At 42.8% G+C, this 21,476-nt stretch overlaps 1 protein-coding gene across 1 annotated transcript; it reads left to right on the forward strand.

Annotated features, from left to right (window-relative positions):
- The first annotated feature begins 4,106 nt into the window (after window positions 1-4,106).
- LOC308110363 (3',5'-cyclic-AMP phosphodiesterase 4C-like) lies at window positions 4,107-20,757 on the forward strand. The gene is made up of 18 exons (XM_080464611.1): window positions 4,107-4,568; window positions 4,929-5,093; window positions 5,489-6,249; window positions 7,216-7,350; window positions 9,765-9,892; window positions 9,981-10,163; window positions 10,278-10,317; window positions 10,538-10,608; window positions 12,282-12,444; window positions 13,156-13,249; window positions 13,358-13,515; window positions 15,123-15,221; window positions 15,338-15,502; window positions 16,316-16,415; window positions 16,504-16,658; window positions 18,238-18,360; window positions 18,449-18,631; window positions 19,403-20,757. Exons 3-18 carry the CDS (start codon window positions 6,208-6,210, stop codon window positions 20,186-20,188), a joined length of 2,625 nt encoding a protein of 874 aa, XP_080320737.1. The 5' UTR covers window positions 4,107-4,568; window positions 4,929-5,093; window positions 5,489-6,207; the 3' UTR covers window positions 20,189-20,757.
- The last annotated feature ends 719 nt before the right edge of the window (window positions 20,758-21,476 follow it).

The following is a 21,476-nucleotide window of genomic DNA, read 5'->3' on the forward strand; positions in this document are numbered from 1 at the left end:
AAAACAACAAAACCAACAACAAAAGAAAAACAGATCTAAACATAACATGACAATAACACATCTAATCATCAATGTCAAAGTCTCATGAGTACAAACAAAGGTTTTTGTTCTGAAACTAACATATTTCACATATCTTTTGATAAATAATTTTTTTTAAATACTTTTTAAAGTGCAGGACTGTATGGATCATGGGTTTTTATCATCAAAATAACGTCATCATTCATTAGTTTGATTATTGAATCCATATTAGTTTTATACTCACATGCTTTAATTAAATCATAGATGTGGAAATAAATAGTGAAACGTCCGTTGAAAATAAGTGATACCTGTTATATGCTTCTCGTATCAACAATGTAAAAATAGCATTTGGTGACATCTAGTGGACATAATGACACAACACACCCACAGTACATACAGATACCAAACCTAATGTCCAGTAAACTCAGAGTCATATAGGACATCCGTTCATATGTGTCCCTGTCCGGGAACCAGCAGTTAAGCAATGAGCAAAACGTTTTTTTTGTTTTTTTTAAAAAGGGTTTTTTAATTACCAAAAAAATATAAGATACAAACTTAACTTTCTTGAATGATACAAGAGGTCACCAAAACAAACTCAAAATAACTAACAAACTGAGGCGTTAACACAACAAACTGACCAAACACAATGTGCCACGAGAAGTACACATAGTGACTGCGTAAAACCAAGTAAGAAACACAAATTACACCACACAAAAACTAATGATCGGGAAACGACCTAAACTCAAAACCCTCCTCTGCCACGGCAAGAGATGGAACGGCAGGTTGCTTGGGCGTCTGCATAAGAGAGTCTCTGACCTGTTGCCCTGCCTTTTGCCACTGCAGGATGACACCTCCCACCAGCACGGTAACGCAAAATAGGAAAACATAATTAGTACAACTGAAATGTGGTAATGATAGTCTTTCAATGTGAAAATGTGTGCACTCCATTTGAACGGTGAAACACTAGGAAAATCAAATGTGTGGCATGCACATGAAATGTGTGGGGTGTGGCTGTCTGCAAAAGAAACAGCGAAGTTAGGTGAGGCCAGTGTGAATGGCATCCCCTTCAGCGTTTGCTGTGTGGATTTGTCCATCACAGTACCTCACATCAGTGGTCAAAATCTGTTTCTCCTTCCAGCTGGAACAACAGATGCTGTTCAGATATCTATTGCTCCTGTTTTTAAAACATACGTGTCGCAGTCTGGCCGTGATTTGTGACACGTATGTTTAAAAACAGGAGCAACAGATATCTGAACAGCATCCGTTGTATGTATTTTATTTTAAAAGTACTTGTCTATGTACGACAAAATACCAAAATGTTTGCAGATTCTGCAACCAGGGAACAAGGATTGAGGGAAGATGGGAAGGATGCCATGTGTGGATAAAGACACGGAGGTGAATGTGGTTATTTGGTGTAGGTATGAGGGAAAGGGTGGGTGAGTTCATGTACGGATAGGGATGTGTGTTGTCGGGTTGAATGGCATGTTATGATTTAATGAGAAAATAGATGAGTGTAATGAAAAGCATCTCCTGAAATTCTATGTTCGGTATATTCAATTAAAAAAAGCTTATGTCAAGTTCACTGCAATGTTTGCCTTAGTCTGTGCTGTAGCCTGAAGTCCAGCAGTTTCCCAACCTTTTGCCACGCTCTCCTTGGCTTAGCACTAGAAATTGCAGGGTGAGCTTCAGGATTTCTGTTCTGAGGTTAGGATAGATACTTTGAGACAGTCTTTAGGATGTCTTAGTGAGAATCACTGGTCCACTACAGACCTGTCTACGTAAAGTATTTAACAACTCTTCTGTCTTTTAAATTGGCCACAACATACAGCTGAGTTTCAGCAGAGTAAACTTAACTCATTTGTAGTTCAGACGAGCAGCAGCAGTTCCTAAAATGTGTCCTTCAACTTGGTGATAAAATGTTTAAATGAGATTATTCATACTTTTACTCTCCACATTTTCTGATCATTTATCCTGATAAAAGGAAATAACTGAAGGGGGGTAAAAAAAATAAAATCTGAGAAGTCATTCTATTGTGCCCCAGATTTGTACCCCTGTTGTGCCCCCCTGAAGCTCTCTGCCCCCCCCCCCCCCCCCCCCCCCCACACACACACACACACACACACACACTGAGAAGCACTGCATTACAGTAATAACTTTTCCAGTATTTTCTCTGAAACCCAACTCATTTTGTCTCCATCACTCTCTTTCACTTTCACTTGCATAATTAATTGCAGGGCTGCTCGCTCTCGCCCTCTCTCTCCTTCATAATTAATTGTTAGGTTTGATTTAGTGGTCTGTGCAGGATTTTGTTGAGGCAAAGCTTCTTTGTGCAGTCACTTTTGTAAATAGGAAACGATCAGCGCAGGTCCAGGGCATAAATCAAATCTAGATAATGCCTGTAAATGCCTGCTAGGAGAATAATAGAATAGCTTCACAGCTTCTTGCAAATACATACGAGTCTTAATGTTGTGTAAATGCATTGCTAAAAAAATGGGTTGACGTTTGGTGTAAAAAGCAGATACAAGTTTTGTATTTCACTATGCTACTTATGTTATGTTAAATTATAACTACAGTTCTAAAAAAATGTTGTGTAATGTCAAAACAAGAATTTTTATTGCTTAAAGGTGCAGTATGTAGATTTGTATCTAAAATTAAAATACTGGGAATAAAGTTTGACCTGATGTGACATTTTAATGTGGCCTTTACTGTAAACAAGTAAAGTTAACGGAATTTTGTAAATCTTGTAATTCTAATTTGCACCACAAGATGGTGTCGTGAGTCACTTTAATATGCCAAAAGACTCAACGGTTCAATATCTTAGCATCTACTAACTTGATTAGAGGGTAATTTCCACTTCGGAATTGTTGGTTTATAATACCTGAATATCACAAGAATACAGCTTCAGTTTCAACACAGTTGTTAGACAGCAATTTACTTTCAAATGAAATATTCTCTAATTTGAGATGACCAAACACAGGTGACGGTGAAAAGAAATCTATCATGACCCCTAAGTACATTTGTCTGTTTTCTTTATCGGTGGTGAACTTCCTGCTCCAGAGCTGGACTGAGGGGATAAAGCACAGACGCACAGCAGCGATATTACAATTATACAATACTTCAGGCAGAAGTTTCTCCAAATGATCTGAAATGATGGACTATACTATTTTCACAACATAATAGATGCATATTTAGTATATTGTAACTTTGAAACCTTTGCAGTCTTAATTATGGTGTTTTGTGATCCCTCAGAGTTGTAGCCTCCCCATCAACATCCAGTGAAAGAGCCTCTAGGAGGCTCACTTCATACCAGTCATGTTGCCTGTTGAATCCGACACGAGATTTCAAGTGGCATCACACGTTTCCCTTGTCGGCCCAGTTTTAACCTTTTTGAAAACACGTTGCTGTTATCATATTTGAATTGGTTGAACACTTTTAGAATATACTGTGAAATTAGCAGAAAACCTATAGATTCTATTATTTTACCTGTAACCGGCGTGCAAATGATCAGCACACAATTTTAAAGACGGTATTTTATTTCTGCTGTAAACAAAGTAAATGGGTGATTATTTAATGATCAATTGTGAATATATTCACTGAAAACATTGTGTTGCCTGAGCCTCTTGTGACTGGATTTTTCTTTCATTCTAAAGACAGCAACATGACGATTGTCCGTCTGTGTTAAATCTTCTGATCGAAGCCTCCCATTCTGGACTGAGATTTCCCATCACAAATGTCAAATTCCTTCATTTGGACTAAAATGATATCGATGAGGTAACTTCACAAGAAAGAGGTGCTTTTTTTCCTCCCCTTTCACTTTCAGGAACCCAGTCTCCATGTTCACATTTATTCATTTTTTTCCCCCCAAGATCAGTTGCGGAGATGATTCATGTTTTTAGATGTGCCGCTTGTCCTTGAACGGCTTGAACAGGACATGGCAAACAGAGGAAGAAGAGGGTGATAAGAGGCAGGATTATTGTAGGGTGGTTTTTTTTGTTTTTGTTTTTGTTTTTGTTATGAGTGGTGTGTTCCAATAAAAATGAGCTCTGTGTGGGGGTGGGTACGATGGAGCGCAATGACGCCTGGCTGTTGAAAGAGGAGATGGTGTGTGGCTGGTATTAAAAGGAGGAGGGAAAAAAGGCTTTGATGGGGGGAAAAAACAAAACAAAAGCCAAAAAAAAAAAGGCAGAGGTAGTGATGGAGAAAGGAGGAGCGGGGGACTGTTGTACGGGATTAATGGACACGCTGTGCGGGAGGAGGGAGGGGGGGTGAGATGGGCTTCTCCACGGAGGCTGTGGCGGTGTTGGGAGGGGGCGGCTGGGGGAGACCACTGTGACAGGGGAGAAGAGAGGGAGAGAAGGGAAACGAGTGAAGCCACGGATTCATGAAAACGCCAAGTGTGGGGTTTTTTTTTTTGTCCCCTCCTCTCGCCGTGGTGAATCCACCGCTGTGCCTACAGCAGGAAGACGGAGACATCGGGGGGAGACTGAAGGAGACGAGTGAAAGCAAGATGAGGCCCAGCCCATCTTACCATTGATCTTCAGGCGATCAAGGTGAGAGTTTTTATTCTTACATCCTGTAGCGCGCGCGCGCGTGTGTGTGTGTCTGCATGTGTGTGTGTGTGTGTGTGTGTGTGTGTGTGACATACCTCTCAGTGTGTGCAGACAGGCGTGATGGCCAGGCTCTCCCCATGTATGCATGCCTTTAGAGTGTGAGTGCTTTTATAAATACATATCTGGTCGTTTTGTAAGGGAGCAGCAGGCTGCTGGTTGAGCTGCATATTGATGCATTGCTGCCCGGTTTTATAAGCTGCTTTATCTGTAGTGGAGGTATTGGGTGTATGTGTGCTCATTGTCTGTTTATTTATATATGTCACTGTGTCACCATGCATATTTGTTGATCTCTCCACACAGTGCTGGTGTTGCCTCTGATCCTGCGCTGACTCCAGTGTGAAAGTCCTTTTCATGGCGAGGGTGTGTTCGTTGTGACCCTGGTAAAAGTCGACTCCACTCCGTCTGTGTACCAGCTCAGTCTGAGACACTCGCATATGCTGAATCCGTCCCATCCAATGGAAATAGGTCAGCTTGGACTGCTCAGAGTAATTATATAACATTAGAGGGCTCTGGTGTTGCGGTATCTGCTCAGAATTAGCCACATTGTAGGTCCTCCTCCTCCTGCAAGGCCACCACAAGCAAAATAATTTGTTTGTGTCCCTTCATATTATTGATCAGCCCATTGAATAGATATTTAGAACAGAAGAACAAATATGAGTGGAGACCCAGGCATATTTTCCAAAGGTGAATGTAGAGATGAATGATCACTTCTCACTGTGATGCATCAGATGAATCTATGAGGCTAAATCAACACAGGACGGAGAAATGCAAAATGAGGCAGGCGAAATGAGTCGGTAATGAAAATGAGCTTGTCCTGAAATTCCTGCTTATTCTAACTCTTCATCTTTGTTTCCTGACAGCAAGAGGGATTTGAGGCTGGATCCCGGCACATCGGACCAGGAGTTTTGACATTCAGACCTCTCACATGAGGTCAGACTCGGCACAGCTTCTGGAGTACAATTTGGGTCCACGTGACGGATCAGATTTTGGAAAACAGACCTGGGTGTGTGGAGATCTGGTCCCATTTCCTCTGTAGTCCTTCTGGATTTCCGTGTGTTGGAGACTTGCATTCATGTTGGATTTGGTCTACAGCGGGGGAACATCATGTGAACTGCACTCTGAGTTGGATGAATATTTCAGAAAACTGGGGTAGAGGCTTTCTTCAGCAGCAGCATGAGCTCTGACTGGGATATCCCCTTGGCTCACCTGGCCAAACAAGGACAACATGGATGAGGTTTTCTTGGTCTGTTATTTCTTCCACCTTTGGATTTTGAACAAATATCATATCAGGCCATCCTCCTCCTTTTGAACCTGGAGCTTCTGCGGGGTACATACATGCCCCTGTGCTGTTCAGCGGGTGGACGCCTGATTCCAGCCAGCTGAGCACCGAGGTCTGGACAGAGCGTGGGTGGGAGCGGTTGGCTGGCAGAGCTAGCTCCGATGGGGACCGGTTGTGACCCGGTCTGACCCCGGTTTGACCTTGCAGTGACCTTTGACCTCTCCGGTCCTGGCTCTCCACCTGCTCTGCTGCCTGGGTTCCGGAACGCTCCGCCCTGGGGCCCAGAACGAGCCAATCAGGATGAAAAAGAGCCGCAGCGTGCTGTCGGTGACTGGAGAAGAGGTGAGACGCTGGGCGTAAACAGTTGGGGAAGATGAGCTAACTTTGTGAAGAGGCAGAGGAGAGACCGCCAGAAGGGACTGTGTGTTCCTCAGTGTGCTCCTGAGTGTGTTCCTGAGTGTGTGTGTGTGTGTGTCTGTGTCTGTGTGTGTGTCTGTGTGTGTCTGTGTTAATGCCTGCCATGACTTTCACACATCCAGGATCTCTTTGTTCTTGCCATCAAGGTCTGCGTGCACACTTAGAAGTCTGAGTGGACAGTTTGCATCCTCCAGCCACACTGTGCGGTCCACTCGGTCACACACAGTCCTCTCTGTAAATTTGCCCCCACTAAACGCGGTCTCTATTTAAATGAGACTTTCTTCCCGTAAAGGTGACGTCTTGGCTGAAGGACATGAGACCATACATTATTCAAACTCTCTATTGATTACGCTTAAGATTGGCCCATTCTCTTCTATGTGTGTGTGTGTGTGTGTGTGTGTGTGTGTGTGCGTGTGTGTGAATGTGAGCATCTTTCCACATCTGGGTCTGGACGACATCAAACGCAGCATGGAAGCAACACGGCACTGTTGCCTAGCAACTGCTGCCATTCCCCCAGTGTTTTGTTGCTACGGTACTGCAGTGCAGATCAGCCTCTAAGAGCTCAGTCTGTAGAGGCCCAATCACAGACACACACACACACACACACACACACACACACACACACACACACGCAGACACACATGCACCTTGCCAAATACACGCACGGCTGCACACACATGCACACACACACACACTGATAATAGATGTTTTGCATGTCTGTGGGAGTTTCCTCAATCGTCAGAATTACAATGACGGCAAATCAACATGGTAATGTAGATGTGCCAAAGTGACAGTGTTTTATAAGCAACACAATGCTCAACGTCTTTTCATTCTTTAAAGATGCGTCTCGCTTGCCGTCTCCCCCGATCTGCCCTCCCTCATGTCTCACAGGGCAATGACACGGATATAACAGGTGCTGGTGAGAAGGCGGAGTCATCTCGCTACAGCCGTTCTTATACATCCGGGGCCACGCTGGGGGCTGAGCTACGCAGAGGGAGGAGCAGAAGACTCTCGCCAAGTCTCCAGGTGGCTAACAACAACATTATGGGATCGTCAGGCATAAAAGACCCATCTTTCCTGCCTGTGTGTAGCCTGTGTAATGTCAGAACAACGTGCTCTTGAAAGCCCATTTCAGTGCTGAGCACGCTTTAGCTCAGGAGTGTTCAGTGTAGCAAGATGAGCCTTCACATCGATGGTTTAATGGAAAAGAACAGACGAGTCTCGGGTTACTGTGGTTTACTGTCAGAAAAAACTGCAGCTGCACTATAAAACTAAGACCATCTCAGAGGGAAATACAGTAGATGTGCATTGTTTTTCAAAGTTCAGTTTACATTCAGTTTGTTGGCGTGATAATGTTTTCCTTTGGGATTGTACATTATGCCCACTTCATAGATCATGAAGGACAAAACACCAACGAGCTGTCAACAGTCTGCATAACACCTGATAGAACAGCAGACTGATTACTGACAATCAACTGAATTTTCTGAAATTTCCCTATTAGTACTAGTTTTCTACTGAGCATAACAGGTCAGATCCAAGAAATATTTTATCACCCAGATGCTGGGGAGCCACTCCCAAACACAAAAGTGAAAGATTTATCATCCAGAGATTTTCGTTCTAATACTCGACACTAAATCTGTAGAAATATTTGTCAAATCACTGCGCAAACAGTCTTCTTATAACATGCGGAACGTCAATATTTGTATGTTAGCGTGTATTTATTTACTATACATCCAAGTATTGTAAATGTTCCCACAGCTGGATGTCAAAGTCACTATACTTCAGGGTCACATACAGCTCAATTCAATTTCATTTGGGCTGAATCAGTTAAGTGATGGCATGATACATAATCATAACTCCAATTTCTTCACTACAACTAATTCTTAATTGATCATATGCAATACATTTTTTGCATTACTTATTAAGAACTTGATTTTGTTTTAAAATAAGGTGAATCTGAAATTAGTTTTTTCTCACAATGATGTTGGAAAAAGCCTGTTGATGCTCCTCCTTGTTGGAATGCTTGACTTTATTTTTCTTTATGAGAGATTTGACAGATTTGTTTACCCATGGCTTATTGTTGGGGTATATTTTAACTCTTACTGGGTATGAGCATGTCTCTGCAGAAAGCTGAGTAAGAACAGACAACATCAGTTTAGTTCATCCAAGTCCTCACATGATTCTTCAAACATCTCCCAGTCTGTACAGTAGAAGCATCCCTGCATCATTTGTCCAGACTTTCACGTCCTCAGTTTGGACTTTTTCCCTCCCCTTATAAGTGGGGAGAAGATGCACATGCTGAAAGAATAGTGAATGTTTAACGTACCTGGAAATTGTGCTTAGTCTGCTTGATAGGTTAAGTGGACTGTTTTTGTTTACTGATCAGGTTTCTATGTCTGTGTCACAGTGTGGAAACAAATAAATAAATCCCCCAAAATGTGCTTTCAGGTGAATAAAACTTACAAAATAGAGGTGCATTTTGACAGGATTGTAACTGTGACTTTACTGCATAAGCTGCATCAGATTTACTTTACAGCTTCAGATACTCCATGAAAATATACAGGAAAGGTTAATTCTAGAAATAGATGTGGCTACAAGATGGGTATAGCTATTACTTACTTTAAAGTTGCAATGTTTACAATATTAATAATGTAACTGTAGGAGCCATTTTATGGGTTTATTGTTTACTTCTGTTTGTGTGTGTCTTCCTGATGACTGGCCATTTGTTTAGATTTTATATTCGCCCACTAGGTGGAGCCAGGGCAAGGTGGAGGTTATAAAGCCTCAACTTAATCAATGCCAGGTGTGCAGGACAGGAGAGCAGACACAGTTTTGAACCGGTCCAGGGAGAGTGGCAGTAGGTAGGAAAGATTAAATGTGGACCATGGGAACTCAGTATTGGGCTGAGTGATGGATGACAGACATCAGCTTTTGGACTGTGGAAAACCTCATTTAAATAAATGGATTGAAATATCCCAAGGAAATCTTCGCATTGGACCTGATCATTGTTGCCTCTGAACGCGTTTGAAACAGTTCCCCCGTCCTCACCAGAGCAGCACCTTAAATAAGTTAAGGTGCCGCTATAGTAACTTTTGTTCATTATGTAGCAATAGTGGGTCACTGTAAGGCCCAGTTTTTCAAGGTCTTTTAAATTACTGTCACAGTTTCAACTGTTTATTTGAAAGTTTTTTAAAGTTGTCTACTGATTCTGAATATTCAACAGCAAAAGGAAGCTGTTTGGCTTTGGCAGAGAAGTACGTGGAACTGCTCATCCTACAAATGCAAATGTGGCCTTAATTGAAAGCAAATATTGTAGCTCCTTTGTTTAGTTACCTTTTGTATCCATAGTCCCTCTTAGAATCAAAGGAATCAATCGTATACTGTTTGCATTGTTCCTCTTCAAATGGGTCAGTTTCCTTTACAGTTTTTCTCCAAACCAGGTGCCCTGCTGGCTCCGCCCCCGGGACCGCACGCGGTCGCCAGAGGTCTTGAGCAATGTGTCACGTCCCACAACTCTGCCGCTTCGTATCCCACCGCGCATCTCCATCACACAAGCCGACGCCGACAGGTTGGCACTCAGAGCGAGTCACGCCCCCGGGTTCGTTATCGGACGGTCTCATTCCTGCGTTCTCTAAATCGCTGTTCTCATGTTCCAGTTACGAAGCTGAAAATGGCGTGTCACCAGGTCACACCCCGCTGGGCTCCCAGAGTCCCAGCCTCACCCTGAACACCTCCTTCCCCCAGGGCCAGAGAAGAGAATCCTTCCTCTACCGCTCAGACTCGGACTACGACATGTCGCCCAAGACTGTCTCACGCAACTCGTCCCTCGCCAGTGAAGGGTGAGACTTAACACGGAAGATGTTTCTACATTTTCATGGAGAAATCTTGACATCAACAGCTCTCCTTCTCTCTATTTCCTTTCCATCTATTCTAACTATCCCTTTGTCCTGTAGGCACACAGCAGAAGATTTTATCGTCACACCTTTTGCTCAAGTGAGTGAGACTTCATAGATTCATCCTGACAAAAATGCTTTATTCTGCTTTCAGTCCTAACAGTTCTTCCCTTTCTGGTATAATTGTAAGATTGAGATCTAAAGTAAACATAAAAACCCTGAAAGGCTCTTATGAGATAACAGTAGACATGACATGAGAAGAACTTGTTTCCTCTCTGTATATGAGCTGTAGTTCATTGTGTGGTTGTGTGTTGATTCAGGTTCTGGCCAGTCTTCGATCTGTGAGGAGCAACTTCACCGTCCTCGCCAACGTCACCACTCCAATAGTCAAGTCAGTAATGCCTGATCACTGAGAACATGTTAGACTGATTCATCAATGAAAAACTAGTGAGCGATCCATTAGGGACCTGTACTACTGATCGTGATCACGCTTATGGACACTCATATACAGGATTCAGTAACTCCAACATGTGCTCTGGTTTAAATCCCATCAAACTCAACACTAATCCTGCACATTTTTATTTTCAGATTGCAATTCATTTCATGCAGACTTACTATAAACTCAGCCATAACTACTCCTTGTCCTAATCAACCTGAACCACATGAAAGGAACTGCTCATGCAGTCTCCCTGGAAAGTTACTTATAATTTTTTATCCTTGACTTTAACTCAATGGTCACATTTAAAGCAACTTTACGAACTTGTTTGCTCTGAGTGACTTTGGAATCTCAATTCTGCTTTCCATAAAACAAAAGTACAACAGTGGTACAACACACATGGTTCCTATAGTTTAGAAGACATTTGGAACACGCTTTATGGTGCTATTTTCTGAATGATGTTGGAAAAGTGTAGAAAAAGTAGGTGCAAGCTCCTCTGGGTTAACTGAATTTTAAGTGTAGTCTCAAGATATATCTTCACATAAAAATGGAATGATTTTCCCTTTTGGGACGTAAATTTATTTAGTCTTTAATTGTGGTATGAGTCCTTGGTTTGCTCTTGGGTGTCCCTGCTAATATATAAAACAAGGTGACACACAAGGAAGGGCCTGATCTACCAAAGCTTTACATATATATTAAGGACAAGTGCAAATGTTAGAATTGGCTGCACACGTACATGGGAGCTGAAGCTCCGGATTGCACAAAAATATGTTTGTTTATGGTAATGAAAGTGCAATGTGATGCACTATATCTGAAAACACTTGCATGCTTTATTTTCAATGTGTTTGAAAAGCAGGCGGATACCTGCTCAGCCTGTCTCTATGACACTGCCGTTATTGTGATGAGATGCATTTCCTCTGCTGGCTCTCTGTGACGTTTATTATATTTTCTGTGTTTTCTGATCTTGTACCTAAAATTTAGATTTTGTTTCAAATTGTCGACCTGGGTTTTATTTGGATTTTTTTTTTGGTGCAAAATTCAGATTTGTTTGCTGTGATGCTTCAATGCAATTAATACGTTCCTTCTTCCAACGCGCCCAATTTTTCTTTTTTGTTCTTGTGGGGGCTCGACGCTCATTTAAATAGTGAACGGAACATAGTCAATACCTCCAGCAGATCATTCTCATGTAAACAGTGTCTAAATCACACAAAACCCTAATTCAAAATACATTATAAACTCTATCATTCATGGTAATATTTTCAACTGATCACCAGAAAAATGCACACAAAGCAAAATGTATTTGCTTGGCCAGTCAATTTAACGTCCTTTTTGCAGGATTACAAGTCTGTTTATGATCGTGTTGGTTTTTAATGTTTGAAAACTTGTAACCAAACAGGTCAGCCTCCTGCAGAGAGGCTGCCATCATTGTGCTGAGAGACATTTCTTCAGCTGGCTCACCATGACTTTTATTTGCACATTTTATTATTATGTGTCTCATGGATTATTCTCTGTAAATCAAACTGAAAGCACAATCTATTCATGTGCTTTATACATGATATAATCAATTTAAACTCTTGGTAAAGTCATGCTGCTTGAAACAGTTTTCTAACCAGTTGCTGTGTTTGCAGGAGGTCTCCTCTGGGTGGGGGGTGCGTCAGTCCCAGGGCGACACTTTCAGATCAGCAGTACCAGCAGCTTGCCCTGGACACGCTGGAGGAGCTGGACTGGTGCCTGGACCAGCTGGAGACCATTCAGACGCACCGCTCTGTCAGTGAAATGGCCTCCAACAAGGTACGAACACAACAACCAGAAGAACAATTACACAAATACATCATTTCATCATCAAACTTCAGCATGTGGTCTGTTTTCAGTAAAATTTTAGTTTGTGAGTTTATTATAGTTTGTCACATTTTGACAGATATGAAACCTGCAAACTCATTTCACTTTCGTTGTGGCTGCTTGTGCTAGTTCCAATGCTGCTTTCTAACTTTTGTCAGAAATTAAGTTTTTTTTTCTACACAATTCTTAATAATTACAATCAAAATCTTACATGGGTTGATTCATGTGTATCAGAAAGCTTCAGATTGAAACAGCAGCAGGACAAACCTGTGATGCCTTTTCCCAGGATGACATTTACTTTTTCATCTTTGAAACAATATTAATTAAAGATGAATTCAAATTAAACAAAAACTTCAGTGCGGAATCCATAAGAGTAACAGATATCACAGTTGCGGACCATATATAAAGGCTAATATATAAAGACTGATACTTCACATTAACAGCATTCAATTAGCACAAGAAGAGTCGTTTTTGTGCAAAAAGATAAAGCATTGAACCAACGATCACTACCCGTTAGACGCATCCTGAGAGTTGAGGCAGATTTTATTTGGTTCAAGCTCTGTGAATGGGGGGGGGGGGGGGGGGGGTTGTCTCTCCTCTCCCACTTTGAAAATCCTGCTCCATCTGACTGATTGTGTCTGTTCTGTTCCCATTCTGCCACAGTTCAAGAGGATGCTGAACAGAGAGCTGTCCCACCTGTCAGAGATGAGTCGCTCTGGGAACCAGGTGTCCGAATACATCTCCAGCACCTTCCTGGGTGAGCGCCACGAGACTCCCGTCTCCACTCACGTCACACTCACTGTCCTCTTGCTGAATGAAACTTTAAACGGCCCTGTGCACGTTCTCCCCCTCCGTCAACCTGTAGACAAGCAGAACGAGGTGGAAATCCCGTCTCCGACTCTCAAAGACAAACCGATGAGTCACATCAGTGGCGTGAGGAAACTGTCTCACAGCTCCAGCCTCTCCAGCACTTCCATGCCTCGCTTCGGCGTCAACACAGACCACGAAGACGAGCTCGCCAAGGTGTTGTTTTCTGTCTGACTCGCTCCGAGACGCATGACACAAATAACTATTTGCTCTGAGTTGAACTGTGCCGCGTCTGTACACATCTCTGAAAATACTCCTCAGGAGTCGGGAAACTCCGTTGATATGAGTCTTTTCTTGCGTAATGTTTATTTACACATGTTTAATCTGTTCCTTCCTGGCTCGAGAGTGTGCATCTTGTGTTTGAATAAAACATTGCGGAACGTAGCTGCACGAGAGACGATGCAGATCATTGCATATCTTAGGCCAGTGGTTTCAGGCCAGAGGTCCAGGACCTCCTTTGAGAGTGCCCGAGGCTTTGCCTACTCTGAAGTTGTCAATATTAGATTTACACGTGAAAGAAAAATGAACATAAGTTACTTTCTAGACACAAGAGCAGACCAGGGAACCTGCTAATTGCTTTGATTTTAAAGTCTCCTGCATTTGTTTATTAGTGGGTGTGTCCTCCAGTGATGAGGCTCATGGTGATATTTTGGCAAATCAGAAATTAGAGAGGGGGCCTTCAGCCTTTCCTACAGGCTGTTGAGGGGGTTCCAGGAAAAGACTGGGCCCAGCTATTTGAATCTACTTGGTAGCTGCATCGAAATATTCTTCCCTCATTTCTCAAAATTGTATATGGATCTGTGCTTTCAGCATTAGCCTGATCTCCCTGTGAGTCACCACAAACAGGGTTTGCAGGTCTGGTGCAGGGCTTCATCTGATTATGGAGAAACACTGCAATATCCAGTAGGTTGCAGGAGGCGCTGCGACTGAGAAACCACAAAGTCCAGAGGAGAAGAGATAAATGACTTAACAAATGCAATAACTCCCCGTGTTTCAAACCTAAACATAAATACAACCTGAAACCACAACCTGAAAATACATTCTTCAAGAAATAAACAAAAGTATATCACAATGTAAGAGAAAGGGGAGAGTTGAACCCTTACTTTCTATGTACACAGGTTTATTCATCAGATACACTTTACAGGACAAAAAATTGGCTTCAGTATTCTAATATGAGTAGATTGCTTGTTTTCCTCTTTATAAAGTTCATGATTATTTTGTCTTTTGAGTGACTTTTTTGAACTGAATTAGATGTGGTGTAAAGATGTTTTAACAACTGGATGAAGTTGATCAAGATGCTTTATGATGTTGGGACTGCTTGCAACTCTTCAAAAGTAATTATAAAAGGAAAAAAAACTCTGGGTAACTGATCCTATAAAATTTCTGTGAAGAATTTATGATCACAAACAACAGATTTTTTCAAGATTCAAGATTCATTTTATTGTCATTCTACTTTTCAGTACAACGAAATTACTTCAAGCACAGATGGAAAGAAGAAGACAACATTGGGAGAGGGAGGAGAAAAAAGAAGTCACATTGCAGACAGTACTCCTTAGAGTAAAGTCTGGAATATAAGAAAAAAAACACCTCAGCACATTTAGCATCCAGCATATTACAACATAGTACATGTCACAAGACAGAGCACATAGGATTCCACGGGGTGGGGTGGGTGGGAGGGAGGGGGCTTGCAGGAGAGAGGTTGCCAATCAAATGAGATTTGATTATTTCTCAAAAACGTTTTTCTGTGTGTTGAATTAAACCAGGAGCTGGAAGATCTGGACAAGTGGAGTTTTAACATTTTCAGAGTAGCAGAATTCTCCAACAACAGACCTCTCAGCTGCGTCATGTATGCCATCTTCCAGGTAACACAACACTGTGTGCGTGCGTGCGTGCGTGCGCTCTCACCCCAAGTGTCTGTGCTCGTGTGTGCTGTGTTGTCGGGCGTGTGAACTGTGTGCCTCCTCTCGTCCCTCCTCAGGAACGGGAGCTGTTAAAGACGTTCCGCATCCCAGTCGACACCTTCGTCACCTACGTGATGACCCTAGAGGACCATTACCATGGAAACGTAGCATACCACAATAGCCTCCATGCTGCTGATGTCACCCAGTCCACACACGTCCTCCTGTCCACACCTGCGCTTGATGTAGGTACACATACAACCAAAAAAGACACTCTTCATTATCTCATCTCAAGCATTGGGGTGCTTTTATTTCAGCCCAATGCAACATGGCAGTAATTAGGTAATAAATACTATAATTTAACTATTTGTGACCCTGATCATAAACACTATATTACAAAAAAGTTACTTTAAACTCTCAAACAACAATAGGCACAATGAAATTATTAGGTAATTTAATTGCAAATGGTATTTTAAGATAGTAATTAATATAAATATTTGGGCTGGGTAAGGTAATACATTATTATTGTGCAAATAACATTTTCTTTTTTGCACGTTCAGCCCTATTAATTGCTTTTGACTACACCTACTGGCACAAACCCTGGGACATAAAAAGAGTTTGAGTCTTATATATAACTTTGTTTCACTTTAAATACAACATCCACCACTGAAGCCAGGACCATCCCTAATTTTATTAATAAAGCATATAACACATGGTGTCGGTCCAAATGTTCACGTAGAACACAGATGTCTGTCATCTTTTTTTCTATTATGAACACATTTTTAGCATTGATTATATTGTAAGTGTAGTGGAGGCACTTTAAAATGGTGAAATAACATTTCATTTAAAACAATATGTCACAGTTTCACCATGTCGGACTACTGACAGATTTAAAATTGAGTTTTACTTTTTATTGCTTATGCTTCCCAACTGCTTGTAATAAAAATATAATATCGTTAAATACAGTTATAAGACGGTGCTCCACCTCACACACTCTGAAAACCAAGGATCTACAATAAACTAGTTTGAAGTTCGTGGTTTTCTTCTCTTCCCTGCAGGCAGTCTTCACCGACCTGGAGATCCTCGCCGCTCTGTTTGCTGCAGCTATCCATGACGTCGACCACCCCGGGGTCTCCAACCAGTTTCTCATCAACACCAGTGAGTGTGCGCACGCACGCACCCAAACACACACATGAATAGTAACAGCGTCCTCAGTGTGTTCATGCCGCCTCTGCTCTGCGCTCAGACTCTGAGTTGGCTCTCATGTATAACGACGAGTCGGTCCTGGAGAACCACCACCTCGCTGTGGGCTTCAAGCTTCTGCACCAGGAAAACTGTGACATCTTCCAGAACCTCACCAAACGGCAGCGCCAGAGCCTTCGCAAGCTGGTCATCGACATGGTCAGAGATCCTTCACACCAATCATCACATTACAACACAACACATGTGAAACCCTCTCAAATAAAATACTTTTTTTCCTTTAAGCTGCTAGTTTATGCCTCGCTGAGCATTTTCAGCAGGACAGTGATAAAAAAAAAAGAAGATCAAAACAGGAATCGAGAAGCTGCACTTTTTCAAATTTATTTCAGTCTTACATCTAGTCTTGTAATGGATTTTTACCAAAGCTCTCTTAAAAAGTCTTCTGTGGCAGTTTAAGTTTTAAAAAGGTAATCAAACTTCAGATCCATTTCAAATGAATAATGTGTTCAGGAAGTATTTAGACTGTTTCCTGAGACTGAAATACTTCCTTTCGCCTTATCGATCCGCATTCAATTTGTAGTGAAGACACAATTTCTGCGATCTTTTGAGCAAAAGAAATGCTGACATTAACTAAAAGTCTCCAAATCTTTTGTAAATTCAATCAAATTGTTGCTTATTCACTCATCTTTTCTCTTGATATTTTTTAAATTCAAGTGTTTGGAGGCACATCTGTTTTCTCCTCTGTTCTGTTCTCCCTGTGAAGCACGGAGGTGGCATCATCACCTGTTGAGGTTTTGCTCGGGCTGGATTTAAAGTTCTTCCCTTTACAGGATAATATAAAAAGTAGAGATACTACAGGAGTGTTTTATTTGGAACATGTCTTTAAGTAATGCAGGCTGAGCTCTAACTTCACCCAAATCTGCATATGATGCTGATTCCCCGTCATATATCCACTGCTGTGAAATCTGTAGCAGGAATTAGTGTTAATTAGTGAAACAAAGTGTGACTTAAAATACACAATACATGGACATAATGTAATTGATAACAAGTATTTAGATCAAGGGTGTCAAACGTGAGGCCTGTGGGCCCAAAGCGGCCCACAAGAGGCTCCAATCTTGCCCATCAAACCACCAAGCAAATTGTGTCAATTTCAAAGATTTTTTTCAAACATTATTTTCTTCAGCAAATCTTTTAGGAGTAGCACACAAAACGCAACGCTGAGACCTTGAAATCATTATGGGCAAACTAGCATTAACCTCAAAGCAAAGCTCATCAGAGTGAGTTTGTAACAACATGCTTAATGCAAAAGTTTTTGAACATTTCATTGTATTTTGCCGCAGAATGTTTAATTAAAATTTGCTTTATGTTGCGATTGTAGTAATATCTACTCGTATACTCTGCACAAGGACTTTAAAGTTTAAATTGAAAGGTTTTTATGGCATGATTTTACCAGTTTGGCCTAACTGAGGGGAAATTCGGACCGTATATGGCCCCTGGACTAAAATGTGTTTGACACTCCTGCTTTAGATTGTTGCTTGGATCCTGACCAGGTTGCCTTTTGGAAAAGCTGATTTCTCAAATGTGTTTAAAGTCAAACACGAGCAAGCATGCCCACTCTCACCAACGAACAAAAGCAGTCAAATTCTGAGTTGTTACACGTGTGGATCTTCAGATTGGGAACCATTGTTAAGAAACAAAAAAAACTAAAGAAGATCATTAGACACTTGGCTGTTGTGGTTATTTGGACGTCATTTCTAGTTTTGCCCGTTTGTGTGTGCAGGTGTTGGCCACAGACATGTCCAAACACATGACCCTGCTGGCTGACCTGAAGACGATGGTCGAGACCAAGAAGGTGACGAGTTCTGGCGTGCTGCTTCTGGACAACTACACAGAACGACTACAGGTAACCAGTGAGTCACAGCAATGGAGATTTATATATCCATGGAAAGATCAGGCACAAAGCGTGTGTGTGTGTGTGTGTGCGTGCGCAGGTGCTGAGGAACATGGTGCACTGTGCCGACCTGAGTAACCCCACCAAGACGCTCCCGCTGTACCGGCAGTGGACGGAGAGGATCATGGAGGAGTTCTTCCGACAGGGCGACAAAGAGCGAGAGCGGGGGATGGAGATCAGCGCCATGTGCGACAAACACACGGCGTCCGTGGAGAAGAGTCAGGTAAGATTCCATCTCTCTCTGAACCGTTGAGTCATCGTTGATGCAGTGGTCACCGTGGCAGAGCCAAAAATGGATAACAATCCAAAATGACGAGGCTTTTTAAGCTTCTGTGTGAGAGGATGAAGTTATCGAAACAGTGTGGGATGATCCAGAAGTCCTGAAAATAGAAGCTGTTAAAGCTTTTGCAGGCTTTTTTGTTGCTGCGTCATTCACAGACCTGTTGCATAAAAGTTGTGTAATGTTACAAAATGGCATGAATCGTCGGGTGGTGAGCCGTGTTTCAACGAACATATCCACTTCACTTCCTGTTAAGGAGGTCCGGTTTGATTTGATGTGGGCAGCTTCGTTACGTTCACAGAGGGAGGAATGTTCAAAAGCACTAAGCTGCATAGTTTCTAATCGACACACAAAATGCTGTGTCTTAGAGGGACTGAAGAAAAACTCAAATGTGAGTGCATCGTGTGCTAAACTGACCCTAAAGTGTCACTTTCTACAATGCAATAGAATAGAAATAGTTGGTATGTTAACTTGGAAATTCTTGCAGCTTTGCTCCTCCACAATATGTTGAACTACCCTTGAGCAAGACACTGAAGCCTAAACTGCTCCCAGTGGATGGATGGAGTACCTCACACAGCAGCTGCCACCACTGGTTTGGATGATGAGTATGATTTGTAAAGTGCTTTAGGAACCATAGTTTCCATGGGAACGCACTAAGCTCCCAGCATGGGTTCAGGTACATGCTTCCTATCGGTGTGATTCTGTGTTTTTCAGGTGGGTTTCATCGACTACATCGTCCACCCGCTGTGGGAGACGTGGGCCGACCTGGTGCACCCGGACGCTCAGGAGCTGCTAGACACACTGGAGGAGAACAGAGAGTGGTACCTGAACACCATGCCCCAGTCCCCCTCGCCCCCCCCGGACAGACACCTCCAACACGACCGCTTCCAGTTCGAGCTCACGCTGGAGGACCTGGAGCACAACAACCACAACCACATCCATCACCTGAGCAACAGCGGCAGGAGGAGCAGCCACAGGGCCGTCTGCGACGAGGGCGAGGGGGACCCAGCGGAGGACGGTCAGGAGGAGCCCAACGGGGAGGGGCAGAACCACCTGGAACCTGGGAGGGACGACGAGGAGAATCACAACAGCGAACAGAATGGAGTCCAGGAGGAAGGAGAGGAGGAGCTGCAGGATGAAGAGCAAGAACAAGAAGAGGAAGAAGAATTGGAAAACACTGAAGCGGTGAATGATGCAGAAGATCAGGAAGGAGAAGAGGGCGACAAGGAAGAGGAACAAGAAGAAGGCGATGGGCAGGAAGATGTGGGAGAAGAAGAAATAGATGGAAATAAAGAAGGCGAGGAAGAGGAGGAGGAGATGAATGAGGAAGGAGATGCAGAGGGAGAGACGGAGGAGAATACCACAGAGGAGAAGGTGGAAGAAGAAGAAGAGGAGGAGGAGAATGGCGAGATGGAGGACAAGGAGGAAGAGGAGTCACAAATGGCTGAAGAAGACGGGGCGCCAGATGAGGAGGAAGTGGCAGATGAAGAGGAGAGCTAGTGGAGCGCAACGTGACAAATAAACCGGCTCAGTGAGGAAAGGTTACCGAGGGAAAACGAGGCGACTCCCGGCAGCTGTGTGGCTGTAGAAGAGCTGAAGACACTCCTCCTTCCAGACCAGTCCCGCCCACCACCAGACCCTCTCCGCCAGAGAGAAAACACGGCGCCGGACACGCAAATACTAAACTCTCCGGATCTTCCAGAACAGCCAGATTGTTGCAGCAGAGGCAGACGAGAGCCTCCTCCTCCTCCTTCTGGTGCGTGTTCATCCATCACTGCCGTAGAGGGAAACACTGAGGGCATCACACTCATGAAAAGAGACGAAACCTGTTTTATCAACCTTTTGTAGCTCCTGAAAAAAACGAACAAAAAAACAAAACAACAAACACCTGAAATGCAAATAAGTGCGTGCCTGTTTTCTCGTTCTAATAGACAACATTATCACATCGTCTCTCGGTTACCGTCCCGTCTGAGGACGGTAACATCTCACACAGTGACCATCAACTCAACAGCAACTCTTAAAAGAATGTCAACTTCTTCTGTTTGTCAGTGAAGAGAGAAAACAAATGCAAAAAAAACAAAAAAAAAAACAACCTCTGGAAAGTGTCGTCCGTCGTCTTATATTTACTACAAGTGTACGCCTGTCACTGGGACGCTGGGGGGGCTCCTCAGGGCTCCGCTCTGGGCCCGTTTCACCTCCTCACGTACAGACCTTAAAGGAACGATGCTGGATCATCCCAATAAAGACTGGGCAGTGAAGCTCCGAGGGCTGATCTATTGTACGTGTTGATGTCGGTTCATGTTTTGAGAATCAGAGTATTTCATCCCATCGCGACAGGTTCACCTGATTAGTGCCAAACCGTCCCACGACCAGCACTGAGCAATCCAGCCTCCGAGCGCGGCGGCTCCTCGTCACGAAGCAATGAAACTGTAGGACCAGGCCAACGGGTGTGATGGTCTTCCACCAATCCCTTCCTTTGGTTTTCTTTTTCTTTTGGTTTTGTAAAAAAAAGAAAAAAAAACGTATTTGGCACTTTATCTAACACCCCTGTGACATATATGTACATAATAAACATGTATTTTAATCTGCTGATGTCATATAATAAATACGATTAATGAAGCTGATGAATCTGTTTTTAATTACACAAGTTCACCCATTTTCCAGGCAGAGCTAAAATAAAACCTTCCAGGCTCTATATTAATATTTCTATTAATATATTTTAGGGCCAATATTATTTCCTTCAAAGTATCAGAGCTAGAAGTCTAGAGGACATTTTTCAAGGTTGCAA

Source organism: Lipophrys pholis (assembly GCF_963383615.2).
Source record: "Lipophrys pholis genome assembly, chromosome: 5".
Lineage (NCBI taxonomy): Eukaryota > Metazoa > Chordata > Actinopteri > Blenniiformes > Blenniidae > Lipophrys > Lipophrys pholis.